This window comes from Hyperoodon ampullatus (genome assembly GCF_949752795.1).
Source record: "Hyperoodon ampullatus genome assembly, chromosome: 18".
Classification (NCBI taxonomy): domain Eukaryota; kingdom Metazoa; phylum Chordata; class Mammalia; order Artiodactyla; family Ziphiidae; genus Hyperoodon; species Hyperoodon ampullatus.
In genome coordinates, this window is record NC_136931.1 from 19,716,749 (window position 1) to 19,744,725 (window position 27,977).

The 27,977-nt window shown below is 58.9% G+C and overlaps 5 protein-coding genes across 10 annotated transcripts; 2 read left to right on the plus strand and 3 right to left on the minus strand.

Moving 5' to 3' along the window:
* Nucleotides 1-2,560: 2,560 nt before the first annotated feature.
* On the plus strand, nt 2,561-6,376 carry MATCAP1 (microtubule associated tyrosine carboxypeptidase 1; the record flags this gene model as incomplete). Its single annotated transcript, XM_079723652.1, has 6 exons — nt 2,561-3,130; nt 3,212-3,355; nt 3,631-3,763; nt 4,681-4,986; nt 5,088-5,185; nt 6,209-6,376. 6 exons carry the CDS (start codon nt 2,561-2,563, stop codon nt 6,374-6,376), a joined length of 1,419 nt encoding a protein of 472 aa, XP_079579778.1.
* Nucleotides 6,377-7,936: 1,560 nt separating this feature from the next.
* On the minus strand, nt 7,937-11,745 carry NOL3 (nucleolar protein 3). Of its 4 annotated transcripts, XM_079723801.1 has the most exons (6): nt 11,388-11,448; nt 10,850-10,963; nt 9,042-9,141; nt 8,633-8,935; nt 8,177-8,482; nt 7,937-8,083 (listed from the first exon to the last, which is right to left on the minus strand). In XM_079723801.1, exons 4-6 carry the CDS (start codon nt 8,925-8,927, stop codon nt 8,076-8,078), a joined length of 609 nt encoding a protein of 202 aa, XP_079579927.1. In that variant the 5' UTR covers nt 8,928-8,935; nt 9,042-9,141; nt 10,850-10,963; nt 11,388-11,448; the 3' UTR covers nt 7,937-8,075. The 4 variants fall into 4 exon arrangements, with proteins under 4 accessions (XP_079579927.1, XP_079579925.1, XP_079579928.1 ...); XM_079723799.1 differs by lacking the exon at nt 10,850-10,963 and having other exon boundaries at nt 11,388-11,745; XM_079723802.1 differs by lacking the exons at nt 9,042-9,141; nt 10,850-10,963 and having other exon boundaries at nt 11,388-11,690.
* Nucleotides 11,746-12,160: 415 nt separating this feature from the next.
* On the minus strand, nt 12,161-17,311 carry HSF4 (heat shock transcription factor 4; the record flags this gene model as incomplete). Of its 3 annotated transcripts, none has more annotated exons than XM_079723795.1 (13): nt 12,161-12,463; nt 12,742-12,811; nt 12,941-13,006; nt 13,105-13,210; nt 14,118-14,345; nt 14,467-14,594; nt 14,847-14,943; nt 15,469-15,533; nt 15,677-15,752; nt 16,017-16,141; nt 16,233-16,360; nt 16,450-16,558; nt 17,189-17,311. In XM_079723795.1, 13 exons carry the CDS (start codon nt 17,309-17,311, stop codon nt 12,312-12,314), a joined length of 1,473 nt encoding a protein of 490 aa, XP_079579921.1. In that variant the 3' UTR covers nt 12,161-12,311. The 3 variants fall into 3 exon arrangements, with proteins under 3 accessions (XP_079579921.1, XP_079579922.1, XP_079579923.1); XM_079723796.1 differs by having other exon boundaries at nt 14,118-14,241; nt 14,467-14,608; XM_079723797.1 differs by lacking the exon at nt 16,450-16,558 and having other exon boundaries at nt 17,189-17,240.
* A 609-nt stretch (nt 17,312-17,920) lies between these two features.
* On the minus strand, nt 17,921-20,124 carry FBXL8 (F-box and leucine rich repeat protein 8; the record flags this gene model as incomplete). Its single annotated transcript, XM_079723720.1, has 2 exons — nt 17,921-19,245; nt 19,973-20,124. 2 exons carry the CDS (start codon nt 20,122-20,124, stop codon nt 18,273-18,275), a joined length of 1,125 nt encoding a protein of 374 aa, XP_079579846.1. The 3' UTR covers nt 17,921-18,272.
* Nucleotides 20,125-24,183: 4,059 nt separating this feature from the next.
* Nucleotides 24,184-26,730, plus strand: TRADD (TNFRSF1A associated via death domain). The gene is made up of 4 exons (XM_079723803.1): nt 24,184-24,342; nt 25,239-25,516; nt 25,600-25,795; nt 25,934-26,730. The coding sequence occupies exons 1-4, from the start codon at nt 24,192-24,194 to the stop codon at nt 26,242-26,244; spliced, it is 936 nt and encodes a 311-aa protein (XP_079579929.1). The 5' UTR covers nt 24,184-24,191; the 3' UTR covers nt 26,245-26,730.
* The last annotated feature ends 1,247 nt before the right edge of the window (nt 26,731-27,977 follow it).

Here is a 27,977-nt window from a genome sequence, read left to right on the forward strand (position 1 = left end):
GCCCCGCCCTCCATTGGGCACTCCCTTTGCCCCATCCCCCGCCTCTTATTGGCTGGAGGTCACGCCCCTCCTCGATCTCCCAGTCCCCATTGGCTCCTCTTCCACGTTATCCTCTCCCGGAGTTTCTTATTGGCGCAGGCCACACCCTCTCATTTATCACCAGACTCCGCCTTCAGCCTGGGCTCCTCCCACAACCATCTTTCATTCAGTCTGCATCTAGAGCTGGCTACTTTGGTCATGGGGGTGAATCAGAACCGTCCCTGCCCTCAGGGAGTTCAGGGTATGATGGGGGGACACGGACCTAGGCTCCAACAGTGACAGCCTAGGATGGTAAAGAAGCCGCCTGGGCACTGGGAACCTCTAAGACGCTGGGAAGGCTTCCCGGAGGAAATGAAGCCTAAACCAAGTCCTGAAGAATGGTTAAGGAGTTTGCCACGGGGAGACATTGGGAGGGCATTCTTGGCAGAAGGACCTGAGACATGAAAGAAACAAGCATATTCTGGTAATTGCAAAGAGGTAGGTCAAATGAAAGAAGTGGAGATGAAAGGGATTAGTACAAGCAGAGGCCCGGAGACCAGTGAGGAATCCAGAAAAGTGTATAGTTAGTTGAGGGGAGGGAAGCCTGAGGCCTGAAATCTTTTCCAGCAGCTTGTCACTAGGCAGAGTGCCGGGAGGAGCGGGAGGGGATCAGAACTAGATGGGGAAGCAAAGTGCAGGGAAGGTATGATTCCAGTTCTGAGAAGGACAAGGGCTCTTGGTTTCATTTCTTTATTAAGCAGCTGTTCTGGGGACACAGCTGGGAACACTTAAAAGGAGAAAACAGATAACGCTCAACTTGTACTGTACTTCAGATGGTGATAACTGCATCATAGGACAATATTGTGGAGAAGGGGAGGTTGTGGTGGAGAGCGTCTAGGGTAGGTTTATTTTAAAGAGGGGGTGTTAGGGAGGCTTTTCTAACAAGATATTTGTACAGAAATCTGAGGAAAGTGAGAGTGACCCCTGCAGTTATTTGAGGGGAAAGCAGTCCAGACGGGGGACATGTTCAGTTTGAGATACCTGTTAGACGTTCAAGTAAAGATGTTGAATGGAGAACTGGCAACACTAGTCTGAAGTTTATGGAAGAAGTTTGGGCTGACATATTTAAAACCATGAGAGTGGATGAGATCACCTAGGGAGTGAGCATAAACGGAGAAGAGGAGAGAATTCTCCAAGTTCTGGACATTACAGTGTCAAGAGGTCAGAAAGATAGGGATTACCAGCAAGTAAGACCAAGAACAAACAGCCAGTGAGGTGGGAGAACCATGTTCCAGTGTATTTGGGAACCAAGTGGAGAACATGGCCAAGCCAAGATGAAGTCATTAACTTTGTCAAATTCTGCTGGTCAATATGAAGATCATTGGTGACCTTGGTCAGATCAGTTTTGATAGAGAGTGGGGGACAAAAGCCCCCACTTGTAGTGAAATTGAAGAGAGAACAGGAAAGAAGGGATTGGAGACTGAGTATAGATGACTTGAGGTGTTGTGTTGCCCTAGGAAACCGCCGGAGGGAGATGCAGTGGAGCTGGAAGCGTGTGGGGCCAAGTGAGGGTTTTGTTTTGTTTTTTAAGATGGAGAAATAACAACATGTGTTTATACTGATGGGAAGAATCCAGTAGAGAGGAAGAGATTGATGGTGCAGGAGATGTAGGAAAGGAGAGAAATGCTGGACTTATGTCCCTGAGCAGGTAGGAGAGTTTGGAGGCTGGAGCCTTCAGTCAGTCTCTGGGGAGAGACTGGGTTGGACTGAGCCCTGGTATAGAGTCAGGGGTGAGTGTCCCGACACTGGCCTTGGATGACCACTAGGAAGATGACTCTAGGGGACAGACCAGGGATTGGCTTGGATTTGCTGCAGTTTCCCTCTGCTCACCAAAAGCTGATTCTAATTTGGATTTGAGCAGATGGCCCAGGGAGAGAGAGCATTCCAGGTGGAGGGACTAGCATAAGCAAGGGGCCTGCAGGCATTCAAACTGACGGAGGCCTAATCCCAATGGGCTGGAGGAAGTGGATGGAGCCAGGTGGGAGGGGCGGGGTGAGACTGAGAAAATGCCATAGGTAGAAGGCAGGTAGAAGGTAGTGAGACCCCCTCACCTGTCATCCTGGCAGCTGAGGCTACACTGTATCAAACTCCCAGTCTGGGTGGGCACTGAGCACAGGGGTTAGAATCATGAATAGGGGCTTAGGCCTTGCTCTCAGAAGCTCACAGTCTAAGGGGATTTGAGTAGCCACCATCTAGCTGGGTGTATGAGACTCTTCCTCTTGCTTTCCCCCAGTCCAGCTTGCTTGGGTGAGCCTGCTGGAGGGGATGGACACTAGGGTGGAGGTGAGGGGTCAGGTTAGAACCTGGCGTCAGGTCCTGGGCCCACCAAAGGCCCAGCAAGGGCAGTGTGGATGGAGCACAGGGCCTGCTGGTCCGCAGGCCACACCCACTCATGCTGGCCTCCACATCCCTTTCTGTGTCTCCAGAAGTCGACCGTGTGGGGAGTTGGAGTGACCCAGCTGGATGTGACCACCAGGACAGAATGGTGCTGGACTCAGGGGATCAGGTGTATGAGCAGGCACCCCCCAGCCCGCCATCCAGTCCCTCATCCTTGGGCCATAGGCTGAGGCCCTCAGACCGAGATGGGACAGCACTGTACCCCTGGCCTCGGTCCCTGGCCTTGCCCCTGGCTCTCTCAGTCCGCTCAGCCCTGCGGCCCCGGCCTGTGCTGCAGCCCTTCTCAGAGCTGCACTTGGGCCACCGTGGCCACATGCGTCGCAGTGAGAGCACCTACACCGTAAACAGTATTGGCCGGCGGGGGGGCAGCACCCAGGGTCGGGTGCCACCTGGACGGGGACGGGACCCAGGTGGGGGCACCCTGCGGCCTGCGGCCTCCCTGCCTCACATTGCTAAGACTCGAAAGGATGCAGGCCGTGGTGCCAGCAAGAGCCCCTGCATGTTGGTGGCTCTGCGGCCAACCAACATGGACCGGGAGCGGGACAAGTTCTTCCAGTCCCATTACACCTACAACCCACAGTTCGAGTACCAGGAGCCCATGCCTACGGCTGTGCTGGAGAAGTACTGTGAGGCCTCTGGACAGTTCCTCCATCAGGTCAGTCCAGACTGCCCACCTCACCCTGGCCCTACCACCTGAGAGGCCTGGCCTGACCTGCCACTGTGGCCCTTTGTGCAGGCAGTTGGCATCATTGAGGCTGTCCTGGAGAAGTTCGGTACCTATGAACACTTTGAGGCTGCGACCGGGGGCCAGCTGCTGACCAAGTGCCAGATCTGGTCCATTGTGCGCAAATACATGCAGAAGGAGGGCTGCGCTGGGGAGGTGAGTTCGCCCTGCCTGCGAGGCCCCTTTTCCACATGCTCCAAACCAGGCTGCTGAGTGGGCAGTGCCAGGCCCAGCTCTACACTGATGGAGCTAGTGACCTCGGGCAAGCCCTGCCCCTGCCCCGGTAAGGTGGGAGCTGGCTCCAAGCAGAGGTGGGGAAGGGTGGGTGTTGTGGCCAAGTGTCCAGCCTGGCTGCCTTGTGGCATCAGTGGGTCCACCTGCACACTGGCCCCTGGGCTGGTGGCCATGGCTCAGGGCTCTGCCGCCTGCAGGTTGTGGTGCAGCTGAGTGAGGACCTGCTGTCCCAGGCAGTGATGATGGTGGAGAACAGCCGACCAACATTGGCCATCAACCTGACTGGAGCCCGCCAGTATTGGTTGGAGGGCATGCTGCGGCACGAGATAGGTCAGGGTGTGGGTAGGCGGGTGGGCGGGTAGGGGTGAGAGGGGGCTGGGACAAGGGGGGGCAGTGAGGGTCTCCAGTAACCCCACCCCCTCTTTTTCTTCCCCTTCCCTCCTGAGGATGGGCCCCTTCCCTTCATGAGCAGCTACCTCCTTCCTCTGGCTCACAGACATAGGCCAGAACATGCCAGCCCACTCTCTGGGCTCACCCTCATTTCTTGTTCCTTCTGGGTATCTTTTCCTCCCTCTACTTCCTCTGTGACTTCCCTTGACAGTGGGGCAAGACTGCTGAGGCCCAGACAGGCCAGAGGGAGAGCCCTAAGGGTCCCACAAGCCCAGCCAACATGCAGGCCCTCCCCGGTGGGTGGAAGTTCAGATCCTGGGAATGGAATTAGCTGAAGACACACAGAGCTGGGTTTAGGAGGGGGTAGGGCCGGGCTGGAAAAACGAGCATGGGACACTAGTTACTGTTCTTTTCTGTCTGTCCCTCCTCCTCAAGAATCCTGTTGCTCTGGGCAAAAGGTGGTTTTTGCTGGGGACATCAGCATGATATGGGCATGCAGGATGTGGGGCTGGGCTAGTGTGTGAGTTCCTGCACCTCTCTGGGGGCTTAGGGGGCAGTGTGAGTTTGGGAGAGTTTGTGTGTGTGTGTGTAGCCCTGGACGGGTGAGGGAGGGTTCATGTATGTGAGACTCTGGATCCTTGGGTGTGAGTTCACCTGAGGAGGGTCTTCATGCTGCCTGGGGTTGGGTGAGTATGAGTTTGGGGTGGAGGGGACTTGTGTAAGAGCCTGAGTTTAGAGGCATGAGGATATGTGAGTCGCCAGCTAGAGGTCCAGCTGGGTGGACCAGGACCCAGGCCGGGCAGGAGGGTCCCTTGGATGCGCGGCCCAGCGCAGCCTCTCCCTCGCCCACCCCACAGGTACCCACTACCTGCGGGGCGTGAACAACGCGCGGCAGCCGTGGCACAGCGCCGAGGGCCGGCTGCAGTATGGGCTGCGGCCAGCCAACCCCACCGAGGAGGGCCTGGCCAGCCTGCACAGCGTGCTGTTCCGCAAGCAGCCCTTCCTGTGGCGCGCCGCCTTGCTCTACTACACCATCCACCGCGCCGCGCACATGTCCTTCCGCCAGCTGTTCCAGGACCTGGCGCGCTACGTGCAGGACGCCGACGTGCGCTGGGAGTACTGCGTGCGTGCCAAGCGCGGCCAGACTGACACCTCGCTGCCCGGTGGGCGCCTGTGCGGTGGGGAGTGTCCTGATCTGTGGCAGCATGCGGGGGGTGCAGGTGGGGCTTTGGGCCTAGGGCTCACGGCCCTCCCGTGTCCACAGGCTGCTTCAGCAAGGATCAGGTGTACCTGGATGGCATCGTGCGCATTCTGCGGCATCGCCAGACCATCGATTTCCCGCTACTGACCTCGCTGGGCAAGGTGAGGGACCACGGGCCTTTACAGGGCCCAGCCAGCTCTCCCCCTCACTGCAGTATTCCCTGAGCCTCTGATTGGAACTCAACTGAGGACTGGGTGCCAGGCCTCTCTGATGGGGGGAGCGTGGGTGGATGTGAGCACAGGAGGTGAAATGACAGTCTGGCAGCCAATATAGGTGCTTGAGCCAGCCCACAGGCGTGTGCGTAGACACTGCACTTCAAAGGAGGTGAGAGCATTCCAGGCCAAGGGAGCAGTCAGGAAGGCCCGGGGAAGGAGGCTGGCGAAATGGCCAGGCAACGAGTCCTTGGCCCTGGGTATTTGTGCCAGGCTGAGGAAGTCGAATTTCATCCAAAGCAATGGGGAATCCTAGGAGCTTTGAGCAGAAGAGTGGCACAGGTGGTTTGCTTTAGAAGGCTCCCTCTGTCATATGGGAGGAGAGGCCTAGGGAAGGGAGTGCAGGGGGAAAAGGAGGAGGCCTTTCCAATCACTTTTGCAGAATTGGTGATGGTCTGGCATAAGCCAGCAGTGGCCATGCAGTTGGAGAGGAAGCGGCAAGCTGGAGAGATCTTCAGAGAGTGGATCTTTTTAACTCAGTGGCCACTCTGAGTGGGAGGGTGACAGATTCCAAGCCCCCACCTGGAATGTGACCTAGGGGACTGTGAGGAGGGTGGGGATGGCATAAGCTGGCACTCAGTAATGCTGGATATGGGGAGTCTGAGGTGCCTGAGGGATATCCCGGGGAAGGCGTTCAGAAGGCAGCTGGATACCTAGGTTTGGAGGTGAGGGGGAAGCTGGACTGGAGACAGGAGTGAGGTTGTAGGACATAGACGATAAAAGAAGGTGTTGAGAGAAAGAGCAAACACCCAGGGCTGAGCCTCAGGGTACGTAACATTGGGAGTGGATCAGGAGGGGAGAGGGAGGAGTTCCAGGAGCAAAGGGCTATGGGCCATTGCAAGAGAGCTGGGACAAGCTGCCTGAAAGCCAGGGCACCCTGCCTACTCCTGAGGCCCAGCTTTCTTCCTGCAGGTGTCCTATGAGGATGTAGATCACCTTCGACCCCATGGGGTGCTGGACAACACCCGGGTGCCCCACTTCATGCAGGACTTAGCACGCTACCGGCAGCAGCTGGAGCACATCATGACCACCAACCGGCTGGATGAGGCAGAGCTGGGCCGCCTGCTGCCTGATGACTGATTCTGGTTGAGGCCTACAGGCAGAGGCCCTGGAAAGAGGGCTCCAGATCAGCCCCCAGAACATGAAGCTGGCTGCTCTGTGCTTCCACAGCCTGCGTGTTTCTTGGGAATGGGGAGGGCAGAAGCATTTCAGGAGGGAGGAGAGGCAACAGCAGAGAGTTTGTGTCCCTTGCTAGCCTCCCTGGACCCTGAAGGCCAACAGCAGCATGTCCGGCAAACTAAATCTGCCCTCCCGTCTCCAGCTGCCTTTTGAGCAGAGGAAAAGCCTGGGGGCAGGAGGGAAGCTGAGAGTGGATGGGGATGCGGGCCGTGGCTTGGGAGTAGAAACCTGTTCTTGCATGAGATGGCTTTGGGTGTCTGCATACTCCAGTCTTTCCTCCCCCACCTGGCCCCTTGGTGCTCCTTCAGCTTTCATGCTGTCTACCTCTCACTGGGTCCTGGTGGGGCTCTCCCTTCTTCTGGGGTGACTGCCTGAGCCTGAGGTCCTGGCTTTCACACAGACTCAAGGAGCAGGGATCCTGGTAGTAGAGACCCAGCTGGGCTGGGGTGTGCTTTCCAGCATTTTGCCTCTCCCACTGTCATGTATTTATTCCTTATTTATGTGCTCTACTTACTGGGGCTGGGACGCAGCAGCTTCTGAAGGTTTGGTGGAGGGAACAGGGCTCCTCTGGAAGGCACCGACTGTTCCTAGCTACACACACACACCTACACACACACACACACACACACACACACACACACACCCCTTGTGAATCAAGCCAAGAGCTCACCTGGCCCTGCCTTCATCCCCTGCACTGGCCTCTACTGTCCCTGTGTTTGCCCACATGCTCACAGCTGGTCTCTGGCAGAGGTTGGCATAGCCTGGCAGCAGCCACAATCAAGCCTGAGGGGCAGGCCCCTCGTTGTTCCTAGTTCTGAGCCCCTCCTAGACCAGGGGAGGTGCCAAGATGATTGTGGCTTCCAGTTTCACCTCAGACTCAGCTGTGTGAGGTTGACCCTGTCCTTCCTTGGCCTTCGTTTTCCCATCTGAAAACTTGGAAACACAGCTGGAAAGTCCTTATTCATTTAGTCAGTGAATATGTATAGAGCGCCTTCTGTGTACCAGTTAACTGGTCACAACCCTCACTGAGCTCCCAGTCCCGAGAAAAGCCAGACAATTAAAACAATTACAATGAACTGTGTGGGCTCTGCCTACTTGAGATCCCTTTCTCTTTCTAATCTCACTTCCCAAGGTGGTGAGCTCGAGCCCTCTCTAAGTGGAAAGATGTACCCTTTTCCTGGCTCTTTGTGCCAGGCCTAGGGGCTTTCATGAGGTGGGGCTGGTGACTACACATGTCCCCAAATGGTTCACGAGGATAAAAGGGCTGTGGAGCAGGGCCCAAGGGTCTGGCCCTTGTCCCACTGGGGACCTGGGTCTGGGGTCTCCAGGGGTACAGCTTGGGCTATTGAGGATGGAAAGGGGTTGAGGACTGGGCCGTGGGCATAGGGCTGCCCAGGTCATTGGGACTTAGAGGTACAAATCCACACCCTAGTTCCTGGGCAAAGAGCCAGAATCACAGAGTCCAAGCTGACCCTCCAGAGTTTATTCACTTTCAGTGGTACTGGGACAGATGGAGCCTTCGTGGCATCTGACCCCAGCAGGGCAGGATCCTAGATCCCATCCTGCTAGGGCGAGGAGCGGCCTGTCAGCGTTAAGGCTTTCAGGAATCTAGAGATGACGGAAGGGGTGTGGTCAGTCAGGTGGAGCCCCCCCTCCGCCTCCCAGGCCACGCCCTCCCGCCAGGTTTGGTCGGCCTCACACCTTCAGATTCGTCCCCAGCCTCTAGGTCGGGCTCCGGCTCCAGTTCTGGCTCTGGTTCTGTCCCTGGCTCTGGTTCCGGATCCATTTGGGGTTCCAACTCCGGCTCAGCCCCTTCAGAGGTCTCAGCTTCCAGCTCTGGCTCAGTTTCCTCGAGGGTTCCGGATTGCGCTGCCTCGGAGTCCTCAGGACCCCGGGCCTCATCGCCATCTGAAGCTCTGGGCAGCCAGGGGCATGCGGTCCCTGAGTCAGCTGCCTCAGGAGTCCAGTGGCTTGGGCATGGAGGGTCGTAGCTTCGTTCTCGGTAGCCTGCGGCGGAGGTGGGAGTGTCTCAGGCTCATTTTACCCCTCTGAGGTTTCCTCTGCACACGTGCGGGTCTTTGGGGAAGACCTCAACTCCGTGCTCCCACGCCACGCCCCCTCCTCTGACCTAGGCCCCGCCCCCGCGCTCTCTCTCACCCGTGCCCACGTGCTGCCAGTCCCAGGCGGGGTCGGGCGCGCGCACGGTTCGCTGGGCGCAGCTCAGCAGCTCCTGGCAGGCGGCTTCGCCCTTGCTTTGCACCAGCAGCAGCAGGCGGCGTACCCTGCGCTCGGCATCAGGCAGCGCGTCCAACGCCTCGTATTCGGGCCCGGTGAGCACGCCCCGTGCCAGCAGCGCATCCAGCAGCAGCCCCGAGTCCGACTGCAGCGTCTCTACCAGGCGTTTCCGCTCGCGGTCGATCGTCTCTGATGGCCTCTCCTGCGTGTTGCCCATGGTGGGGGCTGCATGGGAGGTGGGGGGAGAGAGGTAGTGGGGGCCGGAGCTCCCCTGACCTTGACCTCTCTCCCAGGGCCCCAGTGAACACCCGTGACTGGGGTCTAAGTTCACCTCGATCTCGGCAGTCAGCGGCCGGCCAGCTCCATAGTGCAGCACAGGATCCGTCCTCCTGCCTCCCTGGCCTCTTCTGTCCCGTCTCCTCAGGCTCCTCCTTCAGTCCATAATTGTTAACTGTGGCTATCCAAGGACCCTTATCTACTCTGACAGCTCTCCCCAAGCATGTCCTCCCTCCTGAGCCCCTGCCACCTGCAGATCCTGCGATAGATTCAGACCCAGTTTATCCAAACTAACTTCTCTTTCCCAACCTGCTTCCCCAACTTAACAGGCAGAAAGACCTACAACTGATCCTGATACCCCACACCCAGCTTGCAGTCAAGTTCTTCCCAGTCTGTCCAATATCTGTCAACCTCACCACTTACTTAGTCTAGCCTTTCACTTCCATCCTAGACCCTGGAGAGCCCCGAATCCACACCCCTCCCAGATCCCGAAGTGCTAAGAGCCTCCGCTGCTCCTCTCACCCACTGGAGGAAGTCCAGACCCCTTATCCTGAGGTCCATCCTTCCAGGACAGGCCCTGCCCCTGCACCACCTCACCAGTGCCACCACCATGTTGTAACCCCAAAGTGGTCTCATGGTCTCTCCTGGTTCTAATACCTGAGCAGGGATACCTGAATTCTCTTGAGTTTTAGCTCTGACCAAGATCTCCTGACATCACCTGAGGCCAAACTGTCTCCCTGCTGCCCTGGGAATGATTTACAGCCATCATCTTTAAGTACCCAGGGCCCAACTCATAAAAGCTACCAGCAAATATTGAATTTTCACTGTTTTCCTCCATAGATCCTCCCATTTTGAGAGGCAGTCTCTCCCAAACAGCAGGTGTTAGGCAGAAATTAATCTGCCTTGTACATTTACTGACAAACAAGGACAATGGCCCATCTCCTCCTGGGTGGCCTGACCCAGGCTGCAAGGCCCCTGGCATTGAGGGCAATTAGGTCAGGCCCTGGACCACTCCCCCTCTCAGCCCATCTCCCCTGGCCTTGGCTTTGTCCACAAAACACCCTCCTGGGTCTCGTCCTCTCTTTGGGGTCCCTCCTTTACCTCCTTACCTGGTTCTAGGTCTAGGATTTGGCCCTAGCCCCCATCGTGCTTCCCAGGTCTCACTACCTGGTGTCATGCTATGCCTCCCTGGTCATTTCACCCCTCCTAGCCATACTGAAGTGTCAGTCCTTCCCCCAGGCTATGAGTAGAGACCAGGACTACTCTTTACCCCTCTCTCTCCCTTCATGTCCCATTAGGGACAAATTCTGCTCCTCCACTTCTCAGTGAGTTATCAGCATCTCCCTCAACCCCTCTATGGTCACCTCATCTCCTATAACAGTCTCTCTGAGTACCGCGCACTCCTATCCCATCACCCCCACAGAACAGTGACTTTGACAACTCTCTGGGGTAGGGCTTTTGTCCCCATTTTACAGATAAGGGGACAGGCTCAGAGCGATCAAGTGGCAGAAGTGGAATCTGACTTGCTCCAGCCTGAACTACAAGGTCTCCTGCCAAGCAAAATGTCAGCCGTAACTACCTGTCCCCCCCACCCCCACAGCTTATCAGAGAGAATCCAGACTATCTGTTCACTTCCCACCCCCTGGACAGCCAGGCTTTCCCCCACTTCCCTCCACCACTCAATACTGGCACTTCCCAAACTTTGTCGATGCTGTTGCCTAGGCCTGGAATGCCCTTTCCTCCCCCCATGCTGTGGATCCATCCTCCAAGACTTAAATGTCCCCTCATCCAAATTCCTTGAGTGTCCCACAAGCAGACTGGTTCCTCCTCCTCTGTACCCCAGTGAACAACATATACCCTCACCACTAGGCTGACATCACTGCACTGTGTACTGTGGATCCTCTGCCCTCTTCACCTGAGGCTTCCAAAGCCTGTCCCCCAAATCGAGTGCAGGAAGCGAGGGAGGACAGAACCCATCTGTACAGGTGCAGAGGGAGGGGGAAGATTAGACTGGCCCCTCCTTCTCTCTCACGCCTCCCCAAGTTCTTTTCATGTTAGCCTCCTCCTTCCGTTACCCCGAGTCCTGTCCTCTGTCCTGTCTGGGGTGCAGAGACCCCAGCTGGTCCGGGTCCTCTCCCTGAAACTCAATGCTCAGAAGTGAATACCGAAGTTATCTCCTTCAGTGGTCACAGCCCAGATCCTTCCCGGAGCACCAGGCAGCTCCAGTTACGAGGCGTGGAGGGGGTCTCTGCCGCCCTCCCCACCTCGCTCCCCGAGCGTCCTTTTGCTAGGGAGCGAAGGTGGTGGAAAACTGCGGGAGCCTTTGCGCACGTGCGAACCCTTAACTCCCCTCCACCCAGCCCCGGAGCTAGAGTCCTGCCGAGGGGCGGGGCTCACAGACCTCCTTCGGGCGCGGCTGGTTTTGGTGGGGCGCGGATTTTGCCCAAACTCAGTTTCTCTTCCCTACCGCAGCCGGGGGTCGGGGCGGGGGGGCTCCCGGTCCGTGCGCTCCCGGCGGCCCCACTCACGGGTCGAGCCTCGGCGGGGCAGGAGATGACGAGGCAGAAAGGGCCGGGCGGGGTGGAGATGGAAGCAGCAGCTGCGGCGGGGGGCGGGACGGCCAGGGCTGCCGGGAACCGGGAGGGGGTGGGGAAAGGGGGCCGTTCCTCCCGGGACGCGGGGAGGCAGGCCGCAGAGGCCGCGTACCGCCTGGGCTCGTACACGTAGTCTGCTTTCCCTCTTCACCCCGGGCGCGCCGGATGAGTCAGGGAGGGAACAGTTAAGCCCGCGGCCCCAAGTACCCCGGCAATTCCCAGGCGTTTTACACCTATCCTCTCGTCGACCCATCTCTGCCTGTCACAGACAAGGCTCAGAGAGGACCAGCTTACCCAGGCTCACAGAACGGATGCACTGCGGTGCTGGGTGTGACCCCCAAAGCCCCCGCTTCCCGGAGGTCGCAGTGGCCACGCGCCAGCCCTGGATTCGGACCCGGAGGATGGGGCCTAAGCAGGAGAACTAGGGGCGGGCTCCCCAAGCACCTCCACCCTTCAAGGGTTCCTCGATTAAAGATTAAAGCCCTAGGATCTGGACGCTGCTACGAATGCCAAGTCGCCCACCACCCATGACTTCTGTGCTCCATGGTCGGTAGAGAAGAGACCAGAAACACAGAAAAAAACGCAGTTTTATGCAGGGCTCGGTATTGGAGAGGGGCTGCCAAAGTAGGAGGGGCTTCACTCAGCCTCCAGCAGGGGCTCAAGGAAGCCGAGCCGGGCGTGCTGCCGGGCAGCCCGCCCCTCAGCCAGGCTGGTTTGAGTGGAGAGGGCTCTCAGGGGGAGGGGTTGGCCCCTGGGCCCAGGTAGGAGGCGCGGCTCTCAGGGGTGCTGTAAATGGTTAAAGCTCCCGGCAGGCTAAGGGCTGGGCCTCCCAAAGCGGCTTGGACATCCAGCAGGAGTGGTGCCCCCAGCATGGAGTCCTTCCCTAGGAGGAGTGGGGCTATGCTCAGCGGGGAGAAACGGTCGCCTCCTTTCTTAGGGAAGGAGAGCCTCACTCGCCTTGCCCTCCAGTCAGTTAGGATGAAACATCCACTCTCAACCTCCCCACTCTCTTCCAGTGGCTCAAGTAGCTTAAGCAGTACTCTGCAGAGCAGCCTGACTCGGGGGATTTCCCTCCAAAACACCAACTGCCCAGCCCACACAATCGTGGTAACTCAGGCCCCTTAGAGCCTCCCCCAGGTCCTGAGTCACCACAATTATTACCTGGCCCTGGAGAATTTAACCCCTTGACCGCCAGCTCAGTCTCACCCTTCTCTGGAACCAAGGGCTGCAACTGCATAAGAGAACCCCAGGAAGCAGCTGGGGAGGGGAGCTGGGGCTTTGGCTGAGGGAGAACAGCTGCGGACTAAAGGGCTTGGCTGAACAACCCTGAACCCCCCTGCCCTCCCCACCCCCGTCTTACCAGGGACAGCTCCATGTCTAAGTCCATGAGAGTCCACTCCCGCCCTTGGAGGCTGGTGCCCAGCACCTAGGGGGAGCTCTGGGTCAGTGGTGTCCTCCCCAGGCTGCACAAACAGCTGGACCCCACCAAGCCCCATGCCCCTGCCCTGCTGAAGGTGTACTCACATCTAGGGGCCCTGCAGGCTCCACACTTTCAGGGGGGCACCGAAGCAGCATTGGAGGCAACAGACTCTCCGGGCTCCGGGCTCCTCTCTCCAGGTCCAGAGGCCCCCTGTGCACGGAAAACTGCCGTTGGCCTGCAGTGCCCAACCTCACCCCCCATTAGGTTCCCAAGGAACCTGAATACATCAGGATCTAAATCTGACAACATATAGAAAATGCTGGAAGAGGATCCCCACACACACACATAGAGGGGCACACAGAGAGTGCCTCTGCCTCCTGCTTTTCGCCTGAGGTTTGGGTTGTGTCCCCTCCCTATGCAATTATCAATACCAGTGGTTCTTTTTGTGTGTGTGTGTGTGTGTGTGTGTGTGTGTGTGTGTGTGTGTGTGTGTGTGTGTGTGTGTGTGTGTGTGTGTGTGTGTGTGTGTGTGTGTGTGTGTGTGTGTGTGTGTGTGTGTGTGTGTGTGTGTGTGTGTGTGTGTGTGTGTGTGTGTGTGTGTGTGTGTGTGTGGTACGCGGGCCTCTCACTGCTGTGGCCTGTCCCACCGCGGAGCACAGGCTCCGGACGCATGGGCCCAGCGGCCACGGCTCACGGGCCCAGCCGCTCCACGGCACATGGGATCCTCCCAGACCGGGGCACGAACCCACGCCCCCTGCATTGGCAGGCGGACTCCCAACCACTGCGCCACCAGGGAAGCCCCAATACCAGTGGTTCTTAAACTGTTGTGTACTTTAACAGTCTTTACAAGCACCCCAGTGGTTGCATTTAAAATGCAGATTCCTGAGCCCTACCACTGACATGTTTCCACTTTCTAGGGTCCTCTGAAGCTGGTACTCCTTAGAGCAGCTCTGAGAAATCAGGTGAGACCGTGGTGCCCAACGGACGCCCCCCCACCCCTCCCCAAGCCAGCCACCAAGGGGCAGAGAAGGCTGGGAAGTCTGGGGGCTAGTTAGTGCTGATCTAGCTGTAGAAGTGGCCCACAGGGCTTACAGTCAAAAATGGTCTCTCTGCTCACCTGTCAGGAACCTCCCTGGGGCCTCTTTGTTCAGGCTGCTGGGCACTCCTGGGACCCTCGGGGCTGAGGCTCCCTTTCCCTTCCAGGATGGCCTGCACCACAGCCACAGGCAGCGGTGGGGGTGCTGTCACGCAGAAGTCACACTCGTTTGGGGCCAGGGCCAGCCCGGCCTCGCCTTCCCCCCCTGGGCTGGCTGGCTCTTCTTTGAGCAGTGCCAGGCCCTTCTCCCTGCACCAGAGAAAAGCTTCAGCCAGACCCTGGCACTGACCTCTCCCCCATCCCCACAGCCATCTGGGCTGCCAGGCCCTCAGCCACAGGCTCCCCAGAGGGCAGCGCCTGTCCCTCTTACCTCCTGCCACCACTGGAGGGAGAAAGCCTGGTTCCTTCAGGGGATGGAGAGTCTTCCGGAATGTCAGAGATGATGGGGCCCCTGGCCCTGTGAGGGCTGCTGAGGCCCAGGGTGGTCTCTGGGAGAGGCTGTAAGTAGAAGATGAGGCCCAGCCCTTCACCTCAAGCCACAGGGTGAGCCAGAACCCAACCAGTACCACATGGGCTAGATCTAAGGGGGAAGGTTTGAGGGAGGAGGCTGGGCCCATGCTGGGGAGCCTGGGTCTGGTGGGAGGGAATGCTGGCCTCCATCTTCTCTTCTTTTTGGGGAATGCGGAAAGGGAACAGGCTCTCCATAAACCGAGCTGTGCTCTAGGGAAGAGAGGAGAAGCAAAAACCTACCGACTGGATAAAGTAGGGGTCCTGCAGGAGGGCACCAGGTAGGGGGCAGGCGTTGAATTTGGCTGGTGTTGGGCACCCCTCATCCAGCATCAGGGACCTGTGCAGGGTGGCCAGGGCACAGGCAGGGGGCTGGGTAGGTTCATCTCCCATGCCCCTCAGCCTGCACCACCTCCCTCCCACAGGCCCCAGCAGCCAAGTCAGCAGAGCTGAGGCCTGTTGCCAGGGCATCAGTCACATGCTGGAGGCAGAAGGGGCTCCCCCCAGAGATGGGGGCCCTTTGGGGGTAGAGAGGGGAGGGAGGGAGTATGGTTTGAGACCCAGACCCTCTGCTGTTGGGATGCTTTGGGGTGAGGGGTAAGGGGATGATGGGGTGGAAATGTGGGGTTAAGGTCCTGGAACTGAGGAGTCTGAGAGTGGGGGTTTTGGTGGTAGAGATGGGGGTAGAGGGGGAAAGCCCTGGAAGGGGGCCCTTGGGGGCATGGCCATTGGGTGAGGAAGACTGTAATGCAGGGGAAAAGAATGAGGATTCCAGATGAAGGGGCTTCTGGAGGAGAAGGAGTCCTGCCTGGGCTTCTGTGAGGGTCCTGGAAGGGGTGGGGGCGTCCCTGGGTTTCTCACTCACAGCTTTCTCTTAGTTCCTGCGCTGCTGGACCCCGCCTGAAGTGGCCCAAAGAGGCACTGGATCAGCTGAAGAGAAAGCAAAGGGTTAACTCATACTTTGGACCTTGGCCCCCACCCTAACGAGGCACTCCAGGTGGCTTCCAGGACCGGGGGGGAGGGTGGTACGTTCAGGAGTGAGAGAGAGAAGTGGGGTGGGGGGAGAGGAACACCTTGCCAATGACCCGGTGCTGCTGACCGTGGCTCTGCCGCAGTGTCACCACCTCCCTCCACAAGATCTCGTTCTGCCTGGGGGAAAGGCGTGGGAGGGTGCTGAGGCATCTGAGAGTTCGCCCGGTCACCACCCCCCACAGAATGGCAGGCCTGAACCCGCGCCCACTCGGATGATCATCCTTCCATAGACAACAGACTTTCTCAGCTCGGCCCATTGGTCTTGATGGAGGCGCCAAGGCACGAGAGAGGAAGGAGCTGCCCAGAAACGCCTGGAAGCCAGTGCCCCCTCGCCCAGACCCCCCCTCCCCTCCCCCTCCTCCTCCGCCCCCTCCCCCGCACTGCCTGAGCTCCCGCAGCCGCGCCTCGGTGCTCTCCTGCACTCCCCGAAAAGCCTGCACCTCGCCCAGAAGCCGGCCCAGGTCCTCAGGGCGCCAGCGGCCGTCGTCGCCGCGCAGCGCAGGCACCTGCAGGTGGGAGGCACCCTCAAGTCAGAGTCGCAGGAAACAGCTGTCCCACCTCCACCCGGGTTTGCTGGTTCCTGCAGGCCGCCCCCACCTTACGCCGCACGCGTTCCAGTAATTGCTCTCGGCCGCGCACGAAGCTTGGGTGCTGGAACTCGACGTGGTCCCGTTCCGGCCTCAGCAGGCCACCCTGCTCGATGCTCACCACCTTCCGAAAACCGTCTAGGGAGTAGGGCGTGGGGGCGTAAATTGCCCCGTCCCCCCGCACCACGTCACCCACGCCCGCGTCCCGCCCGGCCCTAGGGACTCACACATGTTGAGTTGCCGCACAAAGCTCGCCATGTTGCTGTGCTTGAAGTACTGGGGCAGCACTTCCTTGGCAAAGCGGCTCTGGTCGCTGACGAGGAAACTGGTCCCGCTCTGTAGAGAACGCCGCCCGCCCACCCACCGTGCGGGCGGAAAACAGACGACACCGTGAGCGGTGCCCGCCCACGGCCAAGCCAGCGCTCTGGCGCGCGCGCATACACACTCGCACTCACTCTGGGGACCGAGGCTGCCATTCGTGGGGACGTGGGACGAGGCCAGGCCAGAACCAGCTCTGGCCTAGCCTGGGGCGACCACAATCTCTATCCCAGCCCACCCAGACTCCGTACTCGGTTCTCTGAAAGGAAGAGCAGAGGCCAAACCTGGGTTCCAGCCCCGGACGGCTCCCAGACCCGCGATGTGACTCTGGGCTAGAACCAGGCCCAGCCCTTCCCTTCTCCTGGCCTCTGTGTTCCAATCTGTCTAATGGGCAGGGTGGGAACTAAATGACCTGGAAGATCCTTGGGGTTCTAGGTCTCCTCCAGAAGGCTCCTACCCTTTCCTCTGCCCGGAGGAAGTCGCCTCACCTCCATCTCGAATACCCCCTCCAAGCCGTCGCATACCCTGGACGGCTGAATCAAGGGACCCTCAACCCCGTCCCAGGCAGGGATTGGGTGAGCGTGGACGTTCACTGACGTGGAGGAATCCCGGGGACCACTGAGGAAGTCGAAAGGCCCCAGCCCTCACCGGGCTCCAGCGGATCAGGTGGTCGGTGCCCGGGTCGCCCACCAGCGCCCATAGCTTGCCAAGGAAGGCTGGCACGGGGCTAGGGCCCGGCTCCGTGGGCAGCGCGGCTGGCGCTTCCTGCATGGCGCAGTCCCGGCCCCGTTTAACGCTTGGGCCCGGCCGCCGCGGGCTTGTCAAAGCCGCGGAAAGTGCTGCGTTTGCCGCCCGCTCCGCCCTACTCCGCCTCCCGGCGCCGGGTCAGGTGGGGGCCACGTGCGAACCAGCGGGGCGGGGCTCTGACCGCGGCCTCAGCACTGGCAGACAGAAAGGGCAGTTTGTGAGTGGGGGCGGGGTGCGGTAGGGAGGTAGACCTGCGTTCGAGTCCCACCCCTCTCTCAGGCCCGCTGTTTCCTCCTTTGTTCTTCGGGAGAATCGAGCGTACACAGCGTGGTGTGGGCTGGGAAAGTCCTATAAGGCGATGGCGTAGGGCATAGTGAAGCCTCGGGTAGAGGGGCAGATAGGAGCGAGCTTGAGAGCGGGAGGGTGGGGGAAGGAGAAGCTGGCCCCCTCCCGCCGAACCTTGGGGCGTTGTCATTCCGACGATGCGAGTGCCCCGACACTGACCCCCGCAGCCGCACCAGTGGAAGTAAACCTTGAGATCTCGAACTCTCCCACCCCTGCCCGGACCCCTCCTCCGGCCTTTGCTGGTTCTCCTCCCTCACCCTTCAGAGCGGACCCGGCCTTCACAGGACGTAGAGATACTGCTTGATTTATTTCACACTCAACCCTGAGGCATGCTTTGAGCCACTGCCCTCCCTCCTCCCACGCCGGGGCCGCCGAGCAACGTTTGCAGAAGACTGGGGTTGGAGGAGGGTGATCCCCGTATGGCGGGGACAGTGGGTGTCTGCAGATGTTGACAGCAACGAGTGGACTCAGGTTGCTCCGGGCTGGTACTGACGCCATCCCACAGCCCCCAATTCTCGAGAGGGACAAGAGGCAACAGAGTCCTAAAGGAGCGGACTAGCAGCTGACGCGCCCCGGGGCAAACCCACACAGCATTTCAGAAGCCACACGTCCGCAGGGAGGGGAAAGAGGGTTTGTCGCCTCACGCCACAAGCGTGGGCCGCCAGGGATGTGGCTCCCGCGTTAGCTTGAGCGTGTAGCTGCGCAGGCGCGGGCAGTGCGTGCGGAAGGCGTGCAGCACGGAGGGTCGCACCACGCAGAAGCAGTGCACTTCGCGCAGGCCGGCGCAGCGTTCTGCCAGCTCCTCCAGCGCGGCGTCCAGCTCGGCAGAGGCGGCAGCGCGCACCTCGAGCGCGCGCAAGGTTGCGGCGTAGTGGCGCGCTGCGAAGCGCACCGGGCCTACGGTGTCCCCAGAGAGGCTGAGGCGCAGCGCAGCCACGGGCACAGCAGGCTGCAGGACGCGCGTCACGCTCTCGGCAGGCAGAGCCGGCTCCAGCTCCAGCTCTACGGCCAGTCCAGGGTGGCGGCGGCTCAGCTCGGCCCAGGCTTCGTTAGGCAGGGGCGGCGCGCGTGCGTCTTCGGGACATGCGCACCGCAGGGCCAGGAGCTCAAAAGGTGCGCGGTCTGGCGCCGCCAGTACCTCGAGCGCGGTGCGCGACAGGCTGGCCAGGTGCAGGCCGAGGGCGCGCAGGCAGGGGCAGGCCTCTAGTAGCTCCAGCACGGAGCCTGGCCCCACGCTGCCCACCAGCGTACTGTTATCCACGAAAAGGCTGCAGAGCTCCGGGCAGCCGTGTGCCACCTGCAGCACCAGCGCGTCGTCCAGTGTGAAGGGCAAGCGCCTCAGGTCGAGGTGGCGCAGCGCGCGGGCGGCCCTACAGAGGGCGTGCACGGCGTCCAGGACGTCGCGGCCCGAGTCGAAGAGCCGCTTTTCTCCGCGGCACTCCAGGCACAGGCCTCGCAGCTCGGGGTTACGGCCAGCCAGTGCGGTCAGCAACTCTATGGCCGCCAGGCGGCTCGGCTCCCTGGACGGCACAAATTCCAGACGTAGATTCTGAACGTGGTCCAGGCAAGCGGACAGATACTGCGGCTGCATGCCTTCTAGCTCACAGTCGCAACTTGGGGGTAGAGTGGTGGAGAAAAGGCATCAGCCGGCCGAGTCCCCGCGACCTGGAGAGAGGCCTCTAACCCACTCCTCAGCCTGGGTTCCAGCTACCATCCCCACTTCCTGCCCCCTCCCCACATACCTCCCTGTCCCGGCCATGCCTGGTCGCTCCAAGGTGATGCTAGAAGGGAACTCCCATCCTATCCCTTTAGAAGACTTCAGATGCATCTGCCGCTGGTTGAAACCTTGCCACGGAGAGCCAATGATATTTTAAGAACAGGGCTTTCTCAGCGGTCTTTAAGGAGGCGGGGCGCGGCCTCTGGAATGCCAGGTTCACATTTGCATCTGCTACTTCTCAGCTGAGTAAGGAAGTGATTAAATCTCTCTGCCTCAATTTCCTATCTGTGCAACGGAGATAATAATACCACCTATCTACCACATAAAGTTTTAGTGAGGATTAAATAAATTAATATGTGTAAGGCACTTAGAACAATGGTTGGTACACAGTTGGCGGCCAATAAATGTTAGAAATTATTACACTTTTTTGTGGGGGGCCCGTGCATGTGGAATCTTAGTTCCCTGACCAGGGATCGAACTCACGCCCCCTGAATTGGAAATGCCCAGTCTTAACCACTGGATGTCCTGATTACGCTTTTTAATATGGGGAGAGTCACTGTATCTCCCCAAGCGCTGACTCCACCGAGCCAGGGAGAAGGCGGGAGGGGGAGGAGCCTGCTCACCTGATGTTCGTGTTGTGCCACACAGTGCTGCAGGTGGCAGCGGCAGCCCAAGCTCTGCAAACCCTCGCGGCAGCGGCGCGGTCCCGCAGGGGCAGGTGACGGAAAATGAGTGCCAGCACCTCCTCCGGCAGTTGCTCTCCAGGCTCTGTCATGTCCGGGCGCGGGGTGGGGGTTCCGCTGCAGGAAGGCCAAAGCGTTGAGGGAAACACCTGGAGCCTACGTGTAGAAATGCTTGTAACCCAGGAGCTGCTATGTAATTTGCAGAGCCCAGTGCAAAATGAAAATGTGGGTCTCTTTGTTCAAAACATTATTAAGGGTTTCAAGACAGTGACAGCAGAGCATTTAACCAAGTTATTAAACCAAGCCTGGGGCCCTGTGCAGTGCACAGGTCTCAGACCCATGAAGTCTGCCCTGGATGCCGAGGATCTCTGATTCTCCTTTAAACTACGTTCTCACTTGTTGAGCAAATCCACGTTTTATGCTACATTAGAAGGAACTCAACCACGACCGGTGCACCACGTTGATAAAGCCGAATACCGGATTTGGGATGATGCTATGGGATCTTTCTTCTAGTTACCAAAGTTTTCTTTGAGCAAGTTGGAAGGCGGATGCACAGGCTCTGACTCCAGACAACCACGTCCTCCCCCCAGCTCAGAGGGCCCCTCTTGCCTCCCCCTGCCTCCCTCTACTACACGCTTGCAGCCTCCAGATGGCCCAGACTAGTCTCACAGGGGTCACTGAACGGCTTCCCTCCCAATTTCGACCCTGAGTACTAGGGAAGGACTAAGCCCAAGCACTGAGGACCATTGAAATGAGGCATTCTCAAAGGGCGCGGGGCATCAGAATCACTTGGACACTTGTTCACACTACAGATTCCACGGCCCCACCTACTAAGTTAGGCTCTCCGAAAAGAGTAGGGCCCAGGAATCTGAATTTCAACAAGCGCCGGTGGATTCTACAGGTCCCAAGTTGAGAAGCCCGGTCCTAGCCCCTGCCAGTCACTAGAGAGTAACGATAGGGTTAATAGGGCGGGAGCACTAGGGAAAACTTTTAATTGGCAGAGACCATAAGCCAATCAGAAAGCAGGGACGCGGGTGGGGCACAACTGAATCCGCCCAGAGAAGGGAGGCTCTTTCCTCCACCTCGCAGAGGGAGGTGTCCTGAGTGCTTCCAAGAAAAGGCCGGCGGGGCGGAGAAAGTCTTGGGTTTCTGGGGCCTGAGGAACCCTGGGTTCGAGTTCCGATCCTGAACCCCGAGCAGCCCAGGCTCCCGTTGGGCGGCTTAGGTTCAGCTGGAATTCGGCAGACCCACCTCAGAGCGCGGTCTTTGTTGGAAAATGTGCGTCCTCTTGGAAGTTGCCAATTTTAGTTTAAGGTGCTTAAAGGTTTTCGTACCCAACGTTTCACGCCACTGGCCAGTTTTCTATTTTCTAGGCTAACGGTCCCTGCTGGAATTTGCGCCTCGTGTATCCTGGGGCTTCTGATACCCTCCGCCAGGCCTGAACTTGGGACCCACTGGCACCCCGTTCGGAGTGTCAGGGAGTATCAGAGATCAGAGATCTTCGAGCTCTACCAGACAGAAGGCACCAGAAACGTCTGGTCCTCAGGGGGTGCCTCCTTGTTGATCCATCCGTTGCCCGCTGGAGGAAGAGGAGCAGCTCTCACCCTGGGGCCCTCCGGCCTCGTAAGAACCACAAGTCTTCGAAGTCCCTTGCCGCGGGCGGTTCTTCCTGACGCCTAACCTCAGGCGCCAGTTTCTTACCTGCTCAGAGGACCAGGTGGGGTTTGCCCAGAGACTGGGGACTGGCGGCGGCGGACAGTGGTGGGAAGGAACCGCGGGGAGCCCGAGGGGCGGGACGCCGGGACAGATTGGGCGGCTCGGACTGGGGCACCGCCTCTGCGCTCCGCGCACACCCGGAAGCAGCGCGAATCCAGTGGAGCCGGGCGGGCGTGGGAATCCAGGACGGGCCGAGGCGGCCAGGTTAGTGCAGAGGGTGGGTGGGCTTCCCGGTGCCGGCAGGAGCCGAGGTGGATCCTGGCTCAGAAGCATGGGCGCAGCGCGGATGTCATCCGCGGCTGCTCGGGTCAGGTGGTGGTGGTGGCCTATTGGGCTGTTTACGTGGGAGGCGGGAGAGAGGGTACGGACCTTGGTCCCCGAAAGTTCCTTGTCCCAGTTAGGGGATTTCAAGGGACGGCAGGGCCCTGTGGGTGAGAGGACGGGGTGGGGCTGTTTCTGAACAGATATTTGAGCAGAAACCCTTTGCCCTCCCCAGCCAGTAGCAAGAGCAGAACTCCAGAACGAGGGTGGCCGGGGAGCTCCCCTTGAGAGCTCGGGAGCGGCCCAGCTGAGTAGGATGCTGGGACTCTCAGCCTGTCAGTCCTTGAGGGGCCACGCCCGCCAGCAGGCCGTCACCGTCCACCCGGCCAGAGGTGGGGCTACCCGGGGACTGTTAGGCCGTGTTAATAGAACGCTGCACCGGCTGGCTCCCGGTCGTAGGGGCATATTATCTTGAGTCGGTACCCAGCTAAGAGTTCTCAGCTCAGCTAAGAGTTCCTAGAACCCAGCCCGGCCCCGCCCGCAGAGAGGCGGACTCCGGGTGGGTGGGGCGCGGGGCTTCCCGAGGAGGGGCTTCTTTGGAAGGACACGTAGAAAGGAGTTCCCAAGGGCGCGAAGCGAGCCAAGGGCCCCGGCCGCTTCTCAAACGTTATCTGGCCTTCTCACCCTCTAGCCCGGCAGGCCTGTTTGACTTCTCCCACTTGTCCAGTCGTAGTGAGTGTGAAGGAGCTTCCCCCCTCCTCCAGGTTTTCAATGTCCCGCAGGTAGGCCTGCTGGGGAGACGACGGCCCGGTCCCACTCTTATTTACCCACCCCTTGGGGCGGGACTGCATCTACGGGGTTTACATAAAGTAGAATATTGCTAAATACTGTGAAAATAAAAATCACGCCGTCTCCCCCTTCCCCAACAGAGGTAAACAATGGTAACTTCCTGTTAATTTCCAGACTATGGTTTTGGGTAAACACACAAATATTAATATGTTTTCTAGCAAAAGATTATGGGGGGGGGGTGCTCAAAAGGTACGTCCCTGTGCTCAGACGCAGGGTAGGGTTATCAAGTATCATTTTTCTTGCCAGGTCTGGGTGATGCTGGAGCGCCCCTGCCCAGGTACTGTCCCAGCTTTGGCTCTCACGTTAGGGTCTGGGGGACAGATCTGAAACACAGAATAAACAGAAATGATTTAGCTCACATAATGGAAAAGTCCAAGATGGGACACAGTGTGGTCAGGAGTGCACTTCTTCATCTCTTGGCCCTGTAGCCTCCTGTGCCAGTTTCATTCTCAGGCTCTTCCCAAGCAGTGGAAGAGGAGAACTACCCTTCCTTCTAGCTCAGCTTCAAGATAGGAAGGGAAACGTATGCCTCTTTCCTATTGATCCAGCCAAATTTGCAGGTTGATTCTGATTGGTCCAACTTGAATCCTATGCCCAACTCTGAACAAATCATTTCAGGAAGGCGAATGTAATATGCAGATTGGCTAGGCCTGTTTCACTTGCCCAGGCCTGGAGCTAGGGAGTGGAGTTAGCCCTTCCAACAGGCATGTGGATTGAGAAAAGGGAAGAGGGAAGGCCCCAGAGGTCAGTCAGGATTGCGCGAGGGAATCTGGGCAGGCGCAAACTACAGGTGTCCTTTGAAGTGAAGCCTGGAGATACAGTAGGAATTCAGGTCAGAAAACCAAAGTGGGGGCTGTGGCCCCACAGGGATCCTGGGGACTCAAATTTAAGCTGACGGCATACCATACCAGCACATGGGTCTGGTTGTGCTGTGGGGCATGGGCACCATCCAGGATAAGGATGTCTCCAGTCAGCTTTGAAAAGAGAGACACCCTGGCCTGAGGAGGGAGCAGAACTTCTTTGTTTCTACTGCAACATTGTCCCTCTCCTCTTCCATCCCTGTGACCCTGGGCTCTTTCTCTGAGAAGACAGTGGAGAGACAGTCCTCACTGAAAACCTTGGCTGGGCTGGGCTGGTTTGGGCTGGGCTGTGCAGAGCCAGAAGCACAAGGGGCTGCCTGTGGGATGATGAACTTACCCTCATAAGTATGCCAGCTGGTTGGGGACGGCTGGATGTCAGCTGAGGGGACAGCTCGGCCACGTGGGACTGGAGAATTGTCTCCAGAGCTGGGTTGGGGTGATCTGAATGCCTATCTCTGTCCCCAGGAGGCAAGATGGCGGCTGGGCCAAATGGGCTCGAGGAGTGGGTGGGCAGTGCCTACCTATTTGTGGAGTCCTCGCTGGACAAGGTGGTCTTGTCAGATGCCTACGCTCACCCGCAGCAGAAAGTGGCGGTGTACAGGGCTCTGCGGACCGCCCTGGCAGGTGCGTGAGTGGGCGGGCACTTGGAGAGGAAAAGCCGGCCTGGGGCCTTTTGTGGGCGGGGCCAGGGACTGAGACCTCACCTCTTCAACTCTGTGGGTCTGTGCTTAACCACCACTTTAAGGAAAAGATTCGTTAGGGAAGGGAGGAGGAGGACGCCTGGTTGCGTAGGGTCTGTCTTCTCTGTGTATGCATGTGTGCCCTTGGGTGTAGACTTGTGTCTCTGTGTCTCTGTATGATCTACCTATGTGTGCACTAACGTCCCCCTGCTCCATGCCCCCCACTCCCCGATCAGCCCGCTCACTGCTGTCTACTAATTGCGCATCTCTCTTCTTTTCCTCTCTCACTGCAGCACTCCTTGCCCAAGACCCCCTCCCCAGTACCTACCTTTCGGGTACCCTTTTCCCATCTCAGGGCAGAGGCCACTGGAGGTTGAAGCCGATTGGGGGATCTGGCTCCGGCCTCAGAGTAACGAGAGCCCCTCTCCTTCCAGGGCTGGGGGAGCCACACTAGGAGGCCGAAAACCTGAGACCTCCCGCCCCCTGTCCCGCCAGCCACCTATCCAGAGGGCTTGGCTGCCCAGGGCAAACGCCCCTTTCTACCCTGCAAAATCTCCTGCACGTCCTTTTTGCCCACTCTCATTTGGGGCTTCAGGGTTGGGGATAGAGTAGCACACACTCCATCCTAGAGTGCTCCCTGTGATAGGTCCTGGCCTTTATTCCGGGTTGTTGCTGTTTGCATCCCAATTTTGCTTCCCAGCTGGGAGCTCTGGCGTATAGCCGCGCCCCTAGGTCTGGGGATGGGGAGGGCGTCTTACCTCGGGCTTCATCCCTCCTCCGGCCTCTTGGAGAATGGCCCCGCATGGGGACCGCATGCCACCTGACTGCCCGCCTCCGCAGAGAGTGGCGGGAGCCCCGACGTGCTGCAGATGCTCAAGATCCACCGCAGCGATCCGCAGCTGATCGTACAGTTGCGTTTCAGCGGGCGCCAGGCCTGCGGCTGCTTCCTCCGAACCTACCGCGAGGGGGCGCTGCGCGCCGCGCTGCAAGGGTGCTTGGCGGCGGAGCTGACCCTGCACTCCATGCCGCTGCAACTGGAGCTGCGCGCCGGCGCGGAGCAGCTAGATGCCTTGCTGACTGACGAGGAGCGCTGTTTGAACTGCATCTTCGCCCAGAAGGTGCGGCCGGGCTGGAGGCGGGGGTGGGGTGGGGTGGGGATTCGCGGCTAAGACCCCCACCGACGCAGCATTCCCCTCCCTAGCCCGACCGGCTCCGGGATGAGGAACTAACAGAGTTGGACGATGCGCTCAGGAATCTGTCGTGCGGCTCGGGGGGCCAAGGGGGCGACGTGGAGGACGCTCCGGCCCCCTCGCAGTCTCTGGCACCCTCTCCGTCGGAGGAGAATCCGCCGCCGCCGCCGTCTGGCCAGACTTTTCTGTTCCACGGTCAGCCCGTAGGTGAGACTCCCGGAGAGAAGCAGTGGCAGGATCCTCGGGAGGATGGAGTTTGGGGAGGGGCGAGGTCTGCGCGGGATAGTCGCGGGGCGGAAATGGAAGGGTGTCCCGAGCTCACTCCGCTTCCCACTCCCCCTGCAGTGAACCGGCCGCTGAGCCTGCAGGACCAACAGACGTTCGCGCGCTCAGTGGGCCTCAAGTGGCGCAAGGTGGGGCGCTCCTTGCAGCGCGGCTGTCGTGCATTGCGGGACCCGGCGCTTGACTCACTGGCCTATGAATACGAGCGTGAAGGGCTGTATGAGCAGGCCTTCCAGCTGCTGCGGCGCTTCGTGCAAGCAGAGGGCCGCCGCGCCACGCTGCAGCGCCTGGTGGAGGCGCTCGAGGAGAACGAGCTCACCAGCCTGGCAGAGGACTTGCTGGGCCTCGCGAATCCCCATGGCGGCCTGGCCTAGCCTGGGTACCAGAGAAAGGGGCAGTCGGCCAGTTGCCCAGCCAGGGTTTGGAGCACCTGGGTGACTGCAGGGTCCCTTCTGCTGCTACTGCTGACCTCCTGTCCACCCAAGGGAACTCTGAAGCCACACACTTAACAACCAGAGATGACTGCCCTCTCCAGGAGTCAGACAAGCACCCACAATGTCTGCTGGGGTGCCACTGGGGGTTCTGTTCTAGATACTAGGATAGAGACAGAGCGTATGGGTGATCTGCTGCAAGAGGTCGGCCTCACCTTTTCCCACCGCAGAAGGAGGGCTTTCAGCCAGACCTTACCTCTTCATTCATAGAACAATTCATTACTATTCATTAATTCAGTATAATTCATTAAGGACCTGCTGTATCCTAGGCATCATCCTGGGTGCTTCAAATACTGTGGTGAACAAAACACATGAATCCTGCCTGTCCCCAGTTCACACTCAGTCTGAGACTCTGAATATTAAGAAACAGTAGTAAAATACTACAAGTTTTTTGATGTGAAAAATACAAGGAGTTGTGGGAGCAACTGAGCAGGGGCCTAACCCAGGTTAGGGGTTAGGCTTCCTGGGAGAGAAATGAGTGTGAATGTTGTGGGCGGTGGAATGAGAGAAGGGCAATATTCTGGGCATGGTCAGCCTCAGGTGAGGTCTTGAGGAAGGTGAGAGGAAGGGATTTAGAACAGAAGGTTTAGAGTGGCTGGATCTAGGGGTGAGTGGATTTGCAGAGACCCACTGGTGAGTGGGGGAGGCAGATAGCATGGGGTCAGGTAAGCCAATTTACAGAGTTTGGATTTTATTTGGAGGCTAGTGAGAGGCCTCTAAAGGGTTTTGGCAGTTAAGGCTGGGAGGCTGGTGAGGATGCAGAGAGAGAGAAAAGACAGTGCCCCAGGCTGGGGCAGTTAGCAGCAGAGATGGAGGGAAGGGATGAACATTGAGTTAGGACAAAGGACAACAGGCCTGGTGACACTGAATGAGGGAGGTGGGAGAGGACTCCAGAGTTTCTGCCCTTGCCAGTTGGAGGGAAGGTGGAGCTGCCTGCTGAGATAGGGGCCCTGGGGGAGGTGAAGTGCTTGCTCTGTTTGGGACAAGTTGGGCATGATGTTCCTGTAGAACATCCAGGGAGAGAGTCCAAGGATACCTGGATCTATAGCTTTGAGTTCAGGAGAGTGTCGAGGCCTAGGATTCAGAAATGTACAGGTGGGAGTGGGTGGGGTGGCCCAGGGGGAGGTCCTGAAGGTCACCAACCAGAAAAAAGAGCAACCCAAAGAGGAAGGAGGAAAACCAGATTTGGAAGCCAGGGGAATACCCACCTGCTGTGATGGAGGCTGCAAATCTGTCAAAGCTGTGGAGTGTCCACTGGAGTCAGGGAAAAGGTTACTAGGTGGGGGCTGTTTCTGGGACATGGTGTGGACAGCCTGAAACCAGACCACAGGAGGGATGGGAGGTGAGGCAGCAGAGACAGCCAGAGGAGAGGACTCCTGAGAAGCCTGTGACTGGGAGAGTGAGGCTCAGGTCGGAGGGTTTATTTTCTAAGGGAGAATATTGGTGGGAAGAAGTCAGAAGGCGCAGTCATAGCCACTGGAAAGAGGATGGCACTGGGTAGCAGTGCTGGTTCTCACAGTCTGCCCTCAGAAACTCTGGGGTGCGGTGGGGTGGGGTGGGGTGGGGTGGGTGTTGTCTACTCCAGGCCCCACTGCGTGGCTGGGACCTGGAGGCTC

Bases quoted from the DNA above. Each gene is read 5' to 3' on its own strand.
- NOL3 (XM_079723799.1), bottom strand. From the start codon at position 8,927: ATGGGCAACACGCAGGAGAGGCCATCAGAGACGATCGACCGCGAGCGG. The intron at 8,483-8,632 runs GTGAGAGAGAGC...CCTCCGCCGCAG, and splicing joins CTGGCAGCACGTGGGCACGG to GCTACCGAGAACGAAGCTAC.
- TRADD (XM_079723803.1), top strand. From the start codon at position 24,192: ATGGCGGCTGGGCCAAATGGGCTCGAGGAGTGGGTGGGCAGTGCCTAC. The intron at 24,343-25,238 runs GTGCGTGAGTGG...CCGCCTCCGCAG, and splicing joins TCTGCGGACCGCCCTGGCAG to AGAGTGGCGGGAGCCCCGAC. The intron at 25,517-25,599 runs GTGCGGCCGGGC...TCCCCTCCCTAG, and splicing joins ACTGCATCTTCGCCCAGAAG to CCCGACCGGCTCCGGGATGA.